This window comes from Trachymyrmex septentrionalis, unplaced genomic scaffold (genome assembly GCF_001594115.1).
Source record: "Trachymyrmex septentrionalis isolate Tsep2-gDNA-1 unplaced genomic scaffold, Tsep1.0 scaffold15, whole genome shotgun sequence".
Taxonomy (NCBI): domain Eukaryota; kingdom Metazoa; phylum Arthropoda; class Insecta; order Hymenoptera; family Formicidae; genus Trachymyrmex; species Trachymyrmex septentrionalis.
The window spans coordinates 198,814-215,167 of NW_017304653.1; the positions used below are offsets into that span (position 1 = coordinate 198,814).

The window sequence follows — 16,354 nt, forward strand, 5'->3', positions numbered from 1 at the left end:
AGATAAGCTTAAAATCTTTGCAATACGTATTACTGGATTCACGTAAATTTCTCATATCTTTTGAAAAATATTTAAAATACTTTAATACTCAAAAAATAAAATATTATCCTCGTTATCGTATGCATTAATAATTTAACTTAACAAGAACAAATTTTTTTTCTTATTTATTCGTGCTAGTTTTCTTTATCGAGAAATACAAAAGCACACTAATAGGGACAGGCACAGTAATTGGGACAGTTATTCTATGTGCCCTTCACATTTTCTTATTGTTTTTTAAAGTACGTGTTGATTTAACACATCAAAAATGTTAGTTTTACTGAGAAAATATGCTTCCGCAGTTTACTTACAAACTGTACCAATGTTACATTACTTTCGTACATATTCTTATGTAAAATCTTATGTAGAATTAACAGAAAAATTTGAGTGGACCGTTTTTGTGATACGTGAGATGTGTTAAATTTAACATAAATTTTCCAACTGAGTATAATAAAAATAGAAAGAGATATTCTAGAAAAATGCTACAGCTTTACTGTTAACTGTGACTGCAATCTTCTTTGGTGCGGTTCTATCATATCCCTCTCGAAAATCTGCGCTTATTATCTTTTATCTTGAAAATCTGTTCAGCCTTGATATGCAATAAAAGCGGAACGTTAATGCGATTCGAGTTATTAGGTACGCGATATCGCGTTCGCAGGACGCAGTCCAGTGCGTAAGCATATCTCGTTTCGACGACAGCGCTATCGCTCTCGCATCACGCATCGGGCTTTCACACCTACAATTACAATTATATACACGAGTGTTTCGTGACACGCGTGAATTATCCTGTGGACAGAGCGCGTTTTGCTAATGTCCTCGACTTCCTGTGCGTGCACCATTACAACCAGTATCATCACGGTGGCCGGCAATATCGCTTCGTTGTTTTCTTTATTTCTTTCCCTCCACGCCCCCCTGGCTGCCGACGCTGCGGCTACCTGGAAACAGTGCGTGATTTACCGGGATCAGGGGCCGGGAATCAACGCAAGCGTCGGTTGCGTGCTCGTCCGCTCTGCACGCACGCATCCGTCTCCTCACGCACCCCACTCGCGCACTTATCCCCCGACAATTATCGGATTTCCGCACGGAATTCCTCCCCCCCTCCCCCTCGATCTCGTGCGAGGAAAGCCCGGCGAAGTCGGTTCGTCACCGGACAGGATAATGATGGATCAAGAGGCCAAGACCTATCATTTATACCTACCGTCTACGAGTATCCCTATAATCATCACTTTTGCGAAAGTCATTATATCGAAGTCGTTCCTGCTCTTTAATTATAAATGATGATGAGTTTTGCTCGGGAAATGAATGTATTATATAATCATAAAGAGCTAATGTGCGCAGTAAAAGTCATAATATACGATTGTTAGATATTAAAGAGAATAGTTTGCCCGACTTTGTAGGGCAGAATGGCTATCAAAGAAGTATGTTTTGAAAGAGCTACTTAATATTCCAACTAACTGAATGTAGTTACAAATTTAAAAATATTTTTATTTGCAATACTGAAACTAAATCCGCACTGAAAAAAAGATACTTAAAAATTCATTCATGAGAAATATATAGTATTTATTTATTTCACGAGAATAAATCTTTATTTAAATACGGTGAAATAAAGTTTTATTTCTAGCAAATAAGCCATCTCTTTTATTTTTTTACAATTAATAACATATATTTCACAGAAATGTATATTTCGTCATCACAAACAATTTTTTTATAACTAAATATCGGAGAAAACATCGTAAATAACATTTGCTTTGCAATACTTTGACATTTTTTTTTTAGTGCAGATATTTTACAGTTCACACAAAAAATGACATTTCCTTAGTAAAAGGTAAATTTAGGATTATTATGTAAAGTTAAAAATAGAATTATTACGACAAAATGTCAATTTTTAAAATGTCCATGTCTTTTGCATTTATTTTCTCTTGATTTTATTTATATTATTAATTTATATTAATTTTTGATATTAATTTTCTTTCAAGCCATATTATGTTGAAAGAGCCAAATTCCCTATTTGTGTAAAGAAAGTGATTAAAATCTGTTAATGATTAAATATTGTTTTTTAAAATAAATTGATCTCGTATATTAGTAAATGTACTTAAGTTCAAAAGCGATTTTATTTCATTAAATCTTCATCAAATTACTTTTTTGTTTTAAAAAATACTAGCTTTTTCATTCCCATTCTCCTCTATTGATTAACTATCACGTTTGAATGAAAATTAGGTGATTTTTAAATATTTAATTCCAAAAGCTTCGTACATGTATGTACAATTTATTTGAATCGTTAGACTTTATTCAAATCAACATTTAAACTCTTAAGTCTTTAAGCTGTTACATATCAAAACCATTTATGAATAATAAATTATTATTTGTGATTAATAAATATTTATGAAGAATTTTGACATTTTGAGTATTTACATGAAATTGAATAAAATTCTTTGTATTGTAGAATGTCGCGGGAATCGATATTATCCGCTTCATCGATAGCCAACTAGAAACGCGTTATTCGTGCCACTGATAGTCGCGTTACTGCATGAACTTCCGTGATTAAGTGTCATTTTAAAATGTAACGCATAGAACACTCCGCGTTAAAATCTGTGGAAAAAGGGGGTGACATGTCAGTTGCCGCGGGTCGTTGTACTCTGCCGAGGACCGTGATTAAGAGTCGTTTTAAAACTGATGGTATATACCGATATGTCGCTTCTTTGAATGTTAAATGGTGCTATTCTGATTAAGCATACTTTTTACGAGCGTTGTTTCGAAGATTTTTATCATTTTATACGAAAGAGAAATTGCAAATCCGATAATTGTCATTCATACGCTTCCTCGTAGTATCCTATTTTTATATTTTCATCGCAATCACGAGAGACATAATATACACCCGACATTTTCAGTTAGTTTCGCGAACACATATTTTTTACGTTCGCGCAAAAGTGATTTGTCACCGTCACATTATTCCGACGTCTCGAATGTGCTTTTAACTTTTGACGCCTATCAAAAGTAATACGTCTCTTTTTAACTGCTTACGTTGCACTAAACAAAATAACGAGAGTTAAAAGATAAAAAAGATTTGAAAGTGCAAGCGCGAGACGTTCATTAAAAACTATGGAGATGGCGGAAAAAATAAGTAGGACAGTTTCAGTTTCGAGTACTTTGCGAGTCGATTTATATTTTAAGAGTGGAATGGACACACCTGGGCAAACATCATTGGCGAAAATCACTGGTAAACACGTTATTAAAATGTTTACGTGAATGAGCTGTTCGTCGATTATTTTCAAGTAGTTTTCCAACAGTTCACAAATCGTGCGTCCAATAAAATCGACACAAGTGGTAATATTTTTTTATTTTTGATCGGGGACAGAAAACAAGATACAATAGTTGCGAACGTGAACATTTTTAACAATATAAGCTCAATTTGTGGATGTTCTACCGGCGTATATTCAACGTGTGGTCTGCAGGGAGTAAAAGATATCCATATGTTATCTTCTTTGTGCAATGGACAGGATCTTCCGCTTTATTCTTCCTCCGGTGTTGTTTTAGAAGATTACGTCTGTATTTTATTGCTATCAGAATAATTTTCTACATTCATATTTTCTTACCAATAAAAATAGCACACAAATAAATAGTACACAAATTACAGTTATATCCTTGATCAGTTAAAAATATGTAACCAGGAGAAATACGAGTATACTACATATATTTAAAAGGCACTTCACTTGTAATTAAAATCCACAAACTGTATTTTAATAATGTTTGCTAATGATGTTTGTAGTTTAATGAATGGTTTTTGATACGTTGATTACAAGTGCGCTGATGTCGCACGTGGAACATGAAAATATGTGCTAAACATGAAAAGCTTGCATTAAAAGAGTAATTAATGCTTTCAAGAAAAAGTTTAACGGAGCAGTATACCCGGATTATAATGTAAGTTTGGAAAATTAATTACGGATGTTGTCGGGAAATTAAGATAAGGCGTTATCTGTGGAAGACGCGAAAAAAATTTTCGTATAAAATAAAGAAAAGATAATTATTTCATTAAAAAAAACTGCGTACTTTCGATAAATATTATTTTAAGGTATACTTCATTGTATATCTTATCTCATTGTGTGCCATAATACGTGCTGCAGTTTTATCGCGCATTTGTGGTTCCTAATTATTTTCTTTCCAATTTTCCTGCGGATTAATGCACTGAGATGCAATTGCGATATTTTAATGATGGCATGCTGTTCTCAAAACTACTGGCGGGAAAAAAATATCGTCGTTTCGAGAAAACTTCTTTACGTAGGACGTACCATTTCCTGCAGGCTGCTGCGGATTGCACAAGCTGCGCTCGGGCGAATTTAACTGCGTCAGAGATTCCAAGAAAATCTATTTAATCTCCCGTCCGTCGATGGAGCACGGGACGATGGAAGCACGCTATGGCGCGTAGACTAATGAGAAGTGGGGTCGGTTTTTGACGTGGGGTATTTATTATTGAGACGAGCGTTGAAGCCGGTGGAAGGAGTTGTGGAAGGTGTTTTCTCTTTCTTCGCGGGTGCGAGTGAGGGTGAAATACGGAGGCGAGAGAAAGATAGAGAGAAAGAGCGAGAGAAAGGTTGCGCCTCGAGCTTTAATTACCTCTGGCGGCCTTTTGAAGCTGGGGAGTGCCTTCGTCTTTCGTCCCCCCTCCCCCCGCCCTCTGCGTGACAATTATTATTAGCATTACGTGGTACTATTCGCGTCATTTTCCGCTGGCGCGTGTACGCATTATGCGACGGTATATGCACCTTGCACACGCACAAATGCACACGTCAGAATACGTTAGCGGCTCCTCTCTTGTCCTCGAAATTGTTAAAGACCTGGTGGTTTCTTATCGCCTCGGCGCAGCGCACGAGTCTCGTAGAATGTTTTTTCTCTGTCTTTCTCTCCCTTTCGTTCGGATATCTCTACAAAACCCTGGAAAAACTTCACCGCAGCGCGTGACGCGGGAAAGGGAATATTTGCTGTCTCGGGTATATTTGCTGCGGAAGCAAAAATTTTACTTCCTTCTACGAGCGTCTACCGAGTTAATCTCATTTCCTTCTACAATAATTAATCGGATTTCTCGATACAACTACCGCGTGTTTGTCCTTAGAGAAGAGATATTTTCTTGATTTAGAAAAATTTGTATTAAGTATTCGTCTGTTTTTTTTTATGCGCAACAATTTAAGCAAGTAACAACATTAAATATCTTTATCTTTCGAAGCGACATCAATGTGTGATTAATTATTGACATATTGTAATGATAAATAATTTCTAAAAAAGGGTTCCTGCATAAAATCACGAGTTTTTGGCTCTCGGTAAAATTGTCTTAATATTGTAATATTATGTTATAGTTTTTGATTCATTGATTAAAAGATTGCTCAAACGAAATTATTAAAAAATGGATTTGTTGCAGCATCACTTGAAAATTGCTACTTTCTGATTTAATCGTTAATTATACTGTAAAGTATCTTTATCTATTAAATTATACATTCTTTGATGACTGTACTTTAATACTTGCACAAAATAATGAGATGAATAATCAAATGTAGAGAAATTGTTAAAAAAAAATGTGTTTACAAATTTATATATTGTATACAAATTGCATTGCAATTGATTTTTTTGAAAAGCAACTATGTGTTTTCATTACATCAATTATTGGTTTATGTAATTATCCTGCATAGAAGTATTAAATTATCGAAAAATTAAAATAATATAAAAATTAATTTTTAATAGATAAAGATACTTCTCCGTCCGATTAGAGCAGAAAATAATATAACTTTCAAATGACAAAATTTATTCATTTTTTATAATTTTGTCCCAGGAAACTTTTGATCAGTGAGTTAAAAATTATAACATATTACAATTTAAGCTAATTTTACCGAGAGCCAAAAACTCGCGGTTTTGTGCGGGGCCCTTTGTCAACGCGTGTATAAAGCTATTCCATCAATATAAAGTTATTTAAAGCTTTAGAGAGAGAGAGACAGAGAGAGAGGGAGAGAGAGAGAGAGAGAGAGAGAGAGAGAAGCTATTTTAATGGATCAATTCTCTTGTTTTTTTCAGAGAAGATGCGGTAAGTCCAAAATTAAATCTTAACCGTTAATGGATTTCGTCCATAACAGGAAAAAATGAATCAAGGTTAGTAACCAGATTACGTTTAATGATAAAGCGGTGAATAATCATAGGATTCATAATAGGATCGAAGGGGCTATACAGTTTGCATGAAATTACGCGGTTGAGCACCGGTGACGATAGACAGCGTCTTTGGCATGTAGGACGAAGATGCAATCCTCTGGCGCATTAGCACCGATGCAAGCTGGCTATCAATATTAACAAGATAGTAATCGGATGCCAGGATGTAGAGACACATTCGATCGATTATAACGGACAACTGCTCTCTTGAGAGACAAATCGATAGAATACTGTAATGTGTCCTATCAGCATCATTGTCGTTTTTCCGCTGACTAGTAATTGCACCAGCAAAATTTTACGCGCGAGCAGCTTCCTCGCGTTCGCGCGATCTGCAAAAGGACTAAGTACGCCGAGTTGATAATAAGGCCATGAATAGTGATGAGTCGGGATATGTCACATACTCGAGAAACTATGTCTCGGCATGGAATTTTAGATTCACGTCACGTTAGCACCTGTCCAATTACACCGCCATTAATCTTACGTTTAAGTTAATAATGTTTTCGATCGTTTTTCTCTTCTCGACATATTTTCGATGTAATCGAATTAAGATGAAGTGCAGCGTATTAAATTGTTTGGCAGGAAGATTACTGAAAGACATGCATATATCAAAGGCACTTAGTGTTAATTGGCGTAAAACTATAAAATAGGACGAAAATGTACAATATTTAATCTCTTTTAACATCACACGCATATCCGAGACCTAACTTAGGTTTGTCTAGGAAGAATTTAGAAAATACACTATAATTAAATAGATGAAATATTTATTTATTTATCTCAAAATCAGACATTCAGATATACAAGCTTCAGTTGTTCGATCGTGACGTTTCGACACGTTATGCAAACTGCTACATTTCAGATTCGTTGCCAAATTGAATAATCATAAAATTTTGATTGTTGACCGAACGTATTTTCAAGAGGGTCGCCCCCGGAGCAGAAAATCGTGCGGATTAATCATTAAGTATTGAATAATCATGAAGTTAATCGTGCGACGCGCGAGGTGTCTTCTCGCTGGCGGAGGGGAACAGCAAAGTCACGCAGTCCCTCGACGCATTAGCGCCGGCGCGAGTGGTCCATCAATATTAATAAGATCGTAACCGGACCGGACGAACGTGGATGTATAGAGACGGCCGATCGAATGGCCAATTTGCCTAGCGGTTAGGCGAGAGCTTTTTCGTCTCGCCTTTCAGGACGTGTATCGCCTCTTCTTAAAGCCTCGTCGTAAAGCGAGACGGGGATATCGTCGTCGCATTAATGAACGGGTACGCGTCGCATCTCGCATCGCTACGGAATCATCCCCCGAGGGGACGTGCCGGCGAATGAGGCTTAAAGTGTCGTAATAGCGACGGCGACGTGGTCCATAAACATTGCCCGACGACGGTAGACGACATTGAGTTCACTGGGAACGTGTTCCGTCGCCGTCGGCGATACTCGTGTGCGGCTCCCTCAAAGGTAAACGGTATCGGGCACATTTGATGTTTGCAGTCGCCATCATGTGGACAGAATCTACTCCGAGTCGCAAACGATCTCGGCTGATCGTTTGCGGACGAATATATAGGGTGTCTCCTATTCAAACTTCTATCTGTATTTTCAATTTTTTCGGTTATTTATTCAATAAGAAAACTGAGAAGAGGAAAAGAAATTTCCTAATTAAATAAGAGAAATTATGTATATTTGATCAGAGCGGATCTTCAGTGCTTAAATATTTCGGTGTAAATTTATATACGTATCTCTTCTGCAAACCAAAATCTTTTTCGGTCTTGAAACACACTCGTGAATAGAATCAAAGTAATAATGTCATTTATTAAACTGATAAGCAATTTTATAATTTTTCACGTTGATATTGATAAGCATCTTATTAAAATAATCTGATGTTAACGAGAATTTTTTAAATCTATATAATCTGCGAATAGTTTATTGCAAAAAATACTTCTTCAGCGGGATTCGGACCTAGAAAGAATTGTCTTTGTAAAGACGTACCCTATAATTGTTTTATCAAAAATGATTGCAAGTCGCGGAGCAGTAGTTAAACTTTGGAAGTCCTTACATTTATGAGAGGTTCAATCTGGAAAATGCCCTAAATGTGGTAGTGGCGCATCGATCGCGGTTCGTCGCTACGGATATGAACGGAATATACTGCTGCTAATGCATAGTACACGGTAATGCCGGTATCCTAACTTTACGGCGTCCATCACGAACTCGTTCCGCTCACCGCAGCTGCTCCCGCTAATACTTCAACGTGGGCTTCGCCGTTAGTCGAGAGAGAGACTCGTAGCAGATTCTCTCGCGAGCAGACGAGCGGAAGCCATGCTCGAGGCATGCCGTAGGACGGGCCCGACAAAGTGGCGCACCGACGGTACGAAATTAGCTTACGGATTCGCGGATAAGCGGCTTACGTTTCAAGCAAGGATAATCCCGCGCTTCGCAATCGATTCTTGATCGTCGAACACTTTGAACTCGCGCTCGTCGAATCTCGCTCAGCCGTATATACGCGTTGCTTTAACTGCACTCAAATAGAATGGACTGCATTCTATCTAGCTCCGGAATAACGATCTCAACAAGCTTAGCCGAAGGAACGATGGCGCGATTATTTTGGGTCAATGAGATCGAGCCTATTTCGATCGTTCCAGCCGTAACCACGGTGCTGGTTATTGCAGCTGCAGCATCAACGCAGCGTCGATAGATGTGCGAATCGAGACGTCCGACGTCACGTCATAAATCACGGATAGCGGCGAATCCGTTTTTGCCAAAATGGTCTTCGCGTGCATCGATCCGATGGTCTGTCAGTTAGAAAAAAACCGCACAGTTTTTCGTACTCGTGTTATGTATGCCTTGAGGTTCGATATAAGAAATACGCGAGAAATTGAAAAAGTCTTCGAATTGAATGGAGTCTCCCCTGAATTTTTTTCGTTTCCAATTATTTCCTCTTTATATTGCAAAATATTTACGAATCGCAGAGTATATTCAAAAGAATATATAATTCGTTATTTTACTTTGACTCGATTATCTTAACAATTAAAATAGAAAAACTACAAAATTTCCCACGCATTATAGAGCAAGAGAACTGTTTTTCATTTTTTTTGCATCTTATCATTTAAATTTACGATAGTTATAATAGCTTAGGATACAGATTGGACCATTAGGGTAATGGGTAAGTAATGGAGAACCCAATCAGTCCGATTTAGGAACTTGGTTGGAAAACGTCGAACAACTTCGTGGCAGCGTTCTATACCAGTGTTCGTAATCTAGCGATAGAGAATCTTTAATTAAGTTAAGGCGCTCACCTCCTTTCCTTTGATGTCTCTATACCGAACCCATTTGCCCAGTCGCGGCCTCCAGTACTCCAACAGATACGCCTCTGCGAATTCAACACCCACGCCATTTCCGAAACGGCCCTGGGTAGCGGTGGCCGTGATCAAGTGGATAGTATGAAGGTCGATCTCCAGCCACTCTCGAGCTTCCTGGGTGATTTGGTTCTTAGGACACCAGGCACCACCGAGGTTCTCCGATTTCAATCTATAACCATCGACAGTCGAGTATCGAATTAACTTTCGCGCTGGTTATTTTGTGATATACCTTTAAAAGAAACATTAATGCATTTAAATAACATATTGCAATTACATAAATTTTTATTTCATTTTCATATATATATAATATATGGAGAATCAATTTTTACGATTTTTTAATAATGATTTGTTTTTAAAATAAAAAGTATAAAATAGCAGAAAAATATTTCCTGTTATTTTATTTTTTCTCATTTTATCTATTATTATGTTTTCATTAAAAAAAAAAAATTGAAAATTATATAAATATTAAATATTAAAAAATGTAAAATGTCACGGAGAATTTGATAAAGCTATTAAATAACTGAACTATTAAATTACTTAAAAACACAAAGCTATCGAAGAATTCTTTTCTCAGAAATCGAATTTCGAGTAGTCGCGTATATAGGCGCTTCGGTTCGATCTCGTCCGCTCATAAAAGTAACGATCTACAATAATTAGATGTGAAAGTATCGAGTTAGTTCCTCGCCAGTACTGTTCATCTCACGCTATCAGAAGATCAACCGACGTGCGGTCGACCATCGAAGTCCTCTCTCCAAATTCCGATATTATCGCGTTTACGTGCGCGAGAACTCGAGGATTTCGTGCTCTTTCTCGAATGTTATTTCATTGACGCCATGTGAGCTGCGCGCGCAATGTGAATCTGAATTGCATTTTAATGGCTTGGAAGCTTGGAAGATCTAGAATTAGTATAAAAAATAGTACCTCAAATGGCTTCCTTGTTTTGAAAGAAAACGCACATTCGTAATAATTCAAGGTCTTTGTAGAATACTACTTATACAAATATGACGAAAATAGTGTAAAATTATTATAAAATCATTATAAAATTACCGTATTATATCATGTTATTACGTGGCGTAAGTTAAAATAGATATTATTTGTCAATGGGGTAAGAGAATATGAGAGAAATGATGAATAATCGTAGATGTAAACGCAGAAATGGGCTTTCCGACTAATTCAGATCATCGAAAATCCGGAAGCTTATCGAGATTCCCAAAGTCCGGTTCGATTTTACCGACGAATTTACATAGGGCGGGAAATCGGAGATATTCGGAGTGACCACGTATCATCTCGGCACAGGTGATATGGGTAAGATAGGAATACGCGGCCATTTAGAATACGCGTTCAAGCTGTGCCCGCCTCGTGCTTCGGTTTTAATCTTCGAGGGGTCGAAAGCAAAGCAAGGAGGGAGTTCTACGTCGAGGCCGGCATGAATAAAACATGAAGCGCGAAGCGCCTTCCCTAATTGCGTGGACCGTTTAAATGCTCGAGTAAGAGTGCTGCTCCTTTTCGGCGTTACGCCGAGGATACGTATAGTTATATATACGGGCGGGTGTATTCTTCTCAAATTGCAGATTAGGAATCGCCGCGTGAAACGTTCTCGCAGTTTCGGCGCGAGTAGCGCTCTCGGCATACCAATATCTCAAGCGTGCGAAAAAGAGTCTCAGAGGGAGATGATATTTCTCGACAATTGCGCCAACGAAGGGATGCTCGTTGGTTATGCGAGACGTTTACTGCGATAAAGTAAGATACCACTTACAACGAAATGGCACAATAAACTGCATTATTACGGCGCGGGATGATGATGATTATAATAATCTTTCTCGATAATGAGAAATATAAAATAGAGCTATTTACGATGAATTGCGCGTTATCGAGGAATTGCGTCGCGATCTGATCCACGAGGTGCTAATAATCATGCCTCACGTTCATCATTAATCGAGTACGATAACACGGCTGCGTTTTCAACACGGCGCGGCAGTACAGCTGATCACCAGGTTATAATGGCTGCTTTCGCGAGATTTACAACCTGTGTGGTGGAGGCGCCTCTTTATCGTTAACAACCGGCTTGTTCGGGATGATTAGCCGAAGGTGGAGTAGCAATGACAAAGCGTGGGTTCTATGATCCTGCAGCGTAGTTTTGTATATCGTTACGAAAAACGCTTATTTTAAGTAAATAATTCCCTGTTGGCGAATGAATGAAATTTCGTAAGAAATTTTAAGGAAGAATCGACTGAGTGGTTTAATGATGATGATAAATATCGATCACATAAAGAGATGTTACTTCTCCTTACATACTGTGAGATATTGTTTATAGTACAGATGGTCGAATGGATGTTAATGAATAAAGAATATTTTCATTAACCGGAAAATTTTTTTGCGAATTTGCAACAGATACTGATTGGTGCTATTTATTTAAAACGTTGCTGCTGAGTTTTAATTTCCGTACTTGCAACATGTTAATGGTAAAGATCCAATCAGAGCGAACCGAATAATGTAGTAAATTCGACAGAAATGAACAATGAATTGAAAGAAATATGTTCAATCATGTTAAATGTTGTAATGTAATGTAGTTTCTTTAACACGATATAAATATTGCGTCGTATTATTAGAATAAACAATGAGTTTATAAATGTATTTAAATTACAAATAGTTACAAACTGCTACTTTATATATATATATGTATATATATTTAATACGAATAATTTCATTGCAAGATCTCGGGCATCAAATAAATAAAATGAAAAAATAAATTTCGAAAATTTAGTTTAAAATATGTAAAAAAATTGAACCTCTTTCTCTCTCTTAGGATATTATTTTTTAATAGAAATCCCATCTAAATTACAAAATTTTACCTACCTAAATTGAATGTAAATGCATGCAAACGCGAGTTTATTTCTGCGAAGACAATATCCCGCTTTACGCGGCTCTTTTATATCGTCAAAAATTCGCGATGGTGTTCAAAACCGGCTCGCGGGTTCTATTTATAATGACTTTCCATGAGTGTCGCGGGGCAAGGAAGGATCGAAGTGTGTGGTCTCTGCGTGTACCAAAAAGACGATCCGGTATAATCGTTTTCTTGGCGGTGAAACACGACGCAGAACCACCGAAAACTTCATGTCGTCCGCTCCGCACGACTGGCACGGACGGATGGCATTAAATCGAGCGAGGCGAGAGGAGGATGGCGTGGCGAACTTAAATTTTCCATCGTGTCAACCGCCCCGCCGATTCTGCATTCGCCGGTATTAACGGGCACGTGACAGCGGGATTGCTCGCTATCTGCGCGCGTTAACGCGCTCGCATTATGCAAACCATCGATCGGGAAGATTGACGGACATCTCACCGTCACGCCGCCGGCGAGTGGCGGAGCGAATGGCGATCGATGGAAAAAGATTCGCGCGCGATTTCGTATGACAAAAGCACCGTCCCGTCAGCCGCGGTCAGAATTTAATTTCGGAGTGAGAAAAAAAAAGTCGTCGTTATTACCGTTTCGACGATGACGTTGTCGGTCACGGGAAAATTGAATCTGTCACGCGGCAGAATTTTTATCGTGCGTTATCGTTACGAATTGAATGGTTCTTGCGGAGAAGAGAAGTTATTTTTCAATCTAATTCTCAATCACGATCTCGGATCTGTTCTCCTAGCATTAAAGAATCCGTCATGTTATACGCCAGTTAATTAAATTAAAATATCTTTAATTACACAGCACACGCATTGGACGATCTTATCCGTGCAATTAGATATTTAGATCAGAGAAGAATATCAGTTTGCGATGATTGGGCGAATTCATTGAACGAAATTATTCTTCAGACGTACACTGTTTTACATTTATCTCTTAATCACATCTTCTTGATTTCTGCTCGTTAAGTTGACCTAAAAAATTTTGCTTTTATTGGACGGATTTCGATTTCGCAATTTAAATAAGTATAGCGTCGAAATTCTCGAACTATATGATGCTCTATGAATGAATAAATAGCGAAGCGCCGAAGTACGATTAGCCTCTTTTCTTAATGTAAAATATATTATATTTACATCATCTTCGTGCCAAACATCACACGGCAATGAACCTGCAGAATGAACTGTAATATCTTTGCAGGTGTAAGATGAGCCGTGTCTCTCAATAAATGTTATCGCGGTAGACTGCAGTCGAGAGAAAGTATCTCTTTAAAGAATCATTGTGTTTCTCCGTCGCGAAATTGGAAAAAGACGGTATCGGCCACTTACCAATCGAATCTTTACTGGCACTGTTATTTCTACGAAGATATATCTATAGAGTGCGAATATCACAGAACTAAATCGGGCTCTAAGACCGCGATTTTAAATCTGTCTGATCTTAATTTTCTCCTCGAGGAAAGAAAAATATTCCGATTAATTTTGTATCAAATTATGGGTATTAAACGTTTGATTTAATTTAAAGAAATGTTTCTTTGTTATATGGTTAAAGAAAAAATTTCGTTGATTTGAACGTCATTTCTTTGAACGTACAATAATTTCTTTAATTTTTATTTGACTTAAAAAAGTTATGTTTAAATCGAAGAAATGATGTTCAAATCAAAGAAATTTTTTCTTTAACCGTATGGCAAAGAAATATTTCTTTAAATCAAAGAAATCTTCCTCTGTGTGTATCAGATTATCCCCAATTTGGGTTATTTTTAATCATATCTATAATTTGCCGTTACTCTTTATACCTAATGTCGTTACCTAATGTCTTTATACCTAATATCGTTAATTTTACTAAAGCAATGGAGTTAAACAATTTATTTCAAGAAAATTTACATATTTAATTTGATTCCAATTTAGCTTTTTTTTATTATCTAAGTGTATACGTTAATATGGATGTTTACTTTAAAAGTAATCACAGAAATGGAGTGATTTACATTTTGACAAAGATGGAAGATTAAAAATAGCAAAATATTATTTATAGCTCAAAGAGGATTCGATTACCTTCGCTCCTTTGATATCCAACAGTGTATAATAGATGTTAATGTGTAATTTCTCATATATTTGTGTCATAATATTATACGAACATATTTTATTACAATAAAAATTTTTTTCACGCGCACTGTTTCCATATCTCGAAGGGGAAAATGAATCAGAAATTATTTTACCGATTCGTTGTTTGGAACATCGAACGGATCAGAGGCTATTTTCAGAGAGCTCTTCGCCTGTGATGCTCGAGGCGTCTCTGTTCCAATCATTCTATAACTCGATGTTCAGATGAAGTAAAATCGAAGATGAGGTCCACTTTGGCATCGTTTGACGCGTAAGCGTAATCGGCCGCGACCACAAGCGGCTGTCTCTTTTAACCGCCGTCTTGTCTGTGCTTTTCTAAATTATAGTGTATCAAGTAATGGCTCTAAGTAAGAGCTATTACAAGCCTGTAAAAATTCGCTAACTCAACGCTAGCACGTATATTTCCGAAGTAAATATCTTGTATCATGCAGTTTCCTCCGGTTCCTCTATTTAGGAAAATGGTTCGTATCATATTTCCAGCTGTTCGAACAACAATTCGTGTGCGAACGTGTGCGTGGAAGTTCGTGTGCGGAAATAATCATTGCTTATCGTTTCAAAGCTACGGTAACATTAACGATGTACATTTACAACGTCACGTAAACAATAATAACTAAATATTTCGCTTTCGCGTTGAAAATAAACTCGCGAGCTTAATAGTATGCATCGACGTAATTAGCACGTAATCACAGTTCACCCGGCAGATAAATTGAAACGCGCGCTATTTTCGTTTCGAACGAAATTACGCGGCGAAAATCGTCTCGTGATTTCTCAACCCCGTTCAATTTCTTCGAGCGATATCTTGCCCGTTCTATGTTCCTACTGGCGTCTTAATTGCACCCATTCTGGAAATGCCATTGAACGGAAACACGAAGAAAAGGAACGGCGGAAACGTGCGGAAGAACTTGCAGCTGCACGATTCCTAAAAGGAGTATGCGGTACGAAATACAGCACTGGCTTTTTCGCGCCGATTGTACGTCAAAAATTTTTCACTCGATAATTGGAAAAATCGCGCTCCATTAGCTTTCACGATACGCATCGGTGAGAACTGTTTATTCTTCTATTCACAAATGATTTATCATGGCTCACGGCTGTTGTACCAACTCGGGAATTTTCGCCCCTAATTGAAATCACTTTTGTTATAGAAAAATGAATCATTTTTCTGGTATATTTGATGTCTATATGTGCCTATATGCTACAACTTTCCTATTTGTCAGAAACATCCGTTCGACCTAAACTTGCAAAAAAATTTTCGAGTTGCGTCGAAATGCATCATCAGAGCATATCTTGTAGAGAATCCTATACCCTGTAATACATTTCCATACCAGACATTAACGTCAATCTTTACGCAATGTTTGCTATGAGCCATTTATATACTATTTTATATTTCCGGTGTTTTCATTCCGGATGATTTTTCTCATGTAACCGACGCATCCCCAGGCGCGTTGTTTTAATTCGCGACGTTTTCAGTATAACGAGAATCTGGGAACGCGCGCAGAACCTAGCTTCACGTTATTTTTTCCTCTTTCTCCTTTTCTCCTTTTTTTTTTCCCCTTTTCTTTTTAAACGTACACTCTCGACGTCCGCAGTGAGCGAGAAAGAAAAATACGCCGGTATATACGGCGGTAATTCGTATCGGAGCGAAACGTTCGTCGGCCTATTATCTCGGGAAATTTCGAAGAAAATGGCGGGGCAGTTCTCTCTCCTCTCTCTCTCTCTCTCTTTTTTTCTTTTTTTTTTTTTCTCAAGCAGCACAAAGGAGCGCTCACCGCTGTTGTAAG

General features: G+C 37.5%; 1 protein-coding gene across 2 annotated transcripts in view; it reads right to left on the minus strand.

Annotated features, from left to right (window-relative positions):
* Positions 1-16,354, minus strand: part of LOC108745834 (epithelial discoidin domain-containing receptor 1-like) — a 158,999-nt gene that overhangs the window by 58,817 nt on the left and 83,828 nt on the right. For both annotated transcript variants that reach the window (XM_018482224.1, XM_018482223.1), the window contains exon 4: positions 9,504-9,735. In XM_018482224.1, coding sequence (XP_018337726.1) covers positions 9,504-9,735 — 232 coding nt within the window. The remainder of the gene's footprint in view (positions 1-9,503; positions 9,736-16,354) is intronic.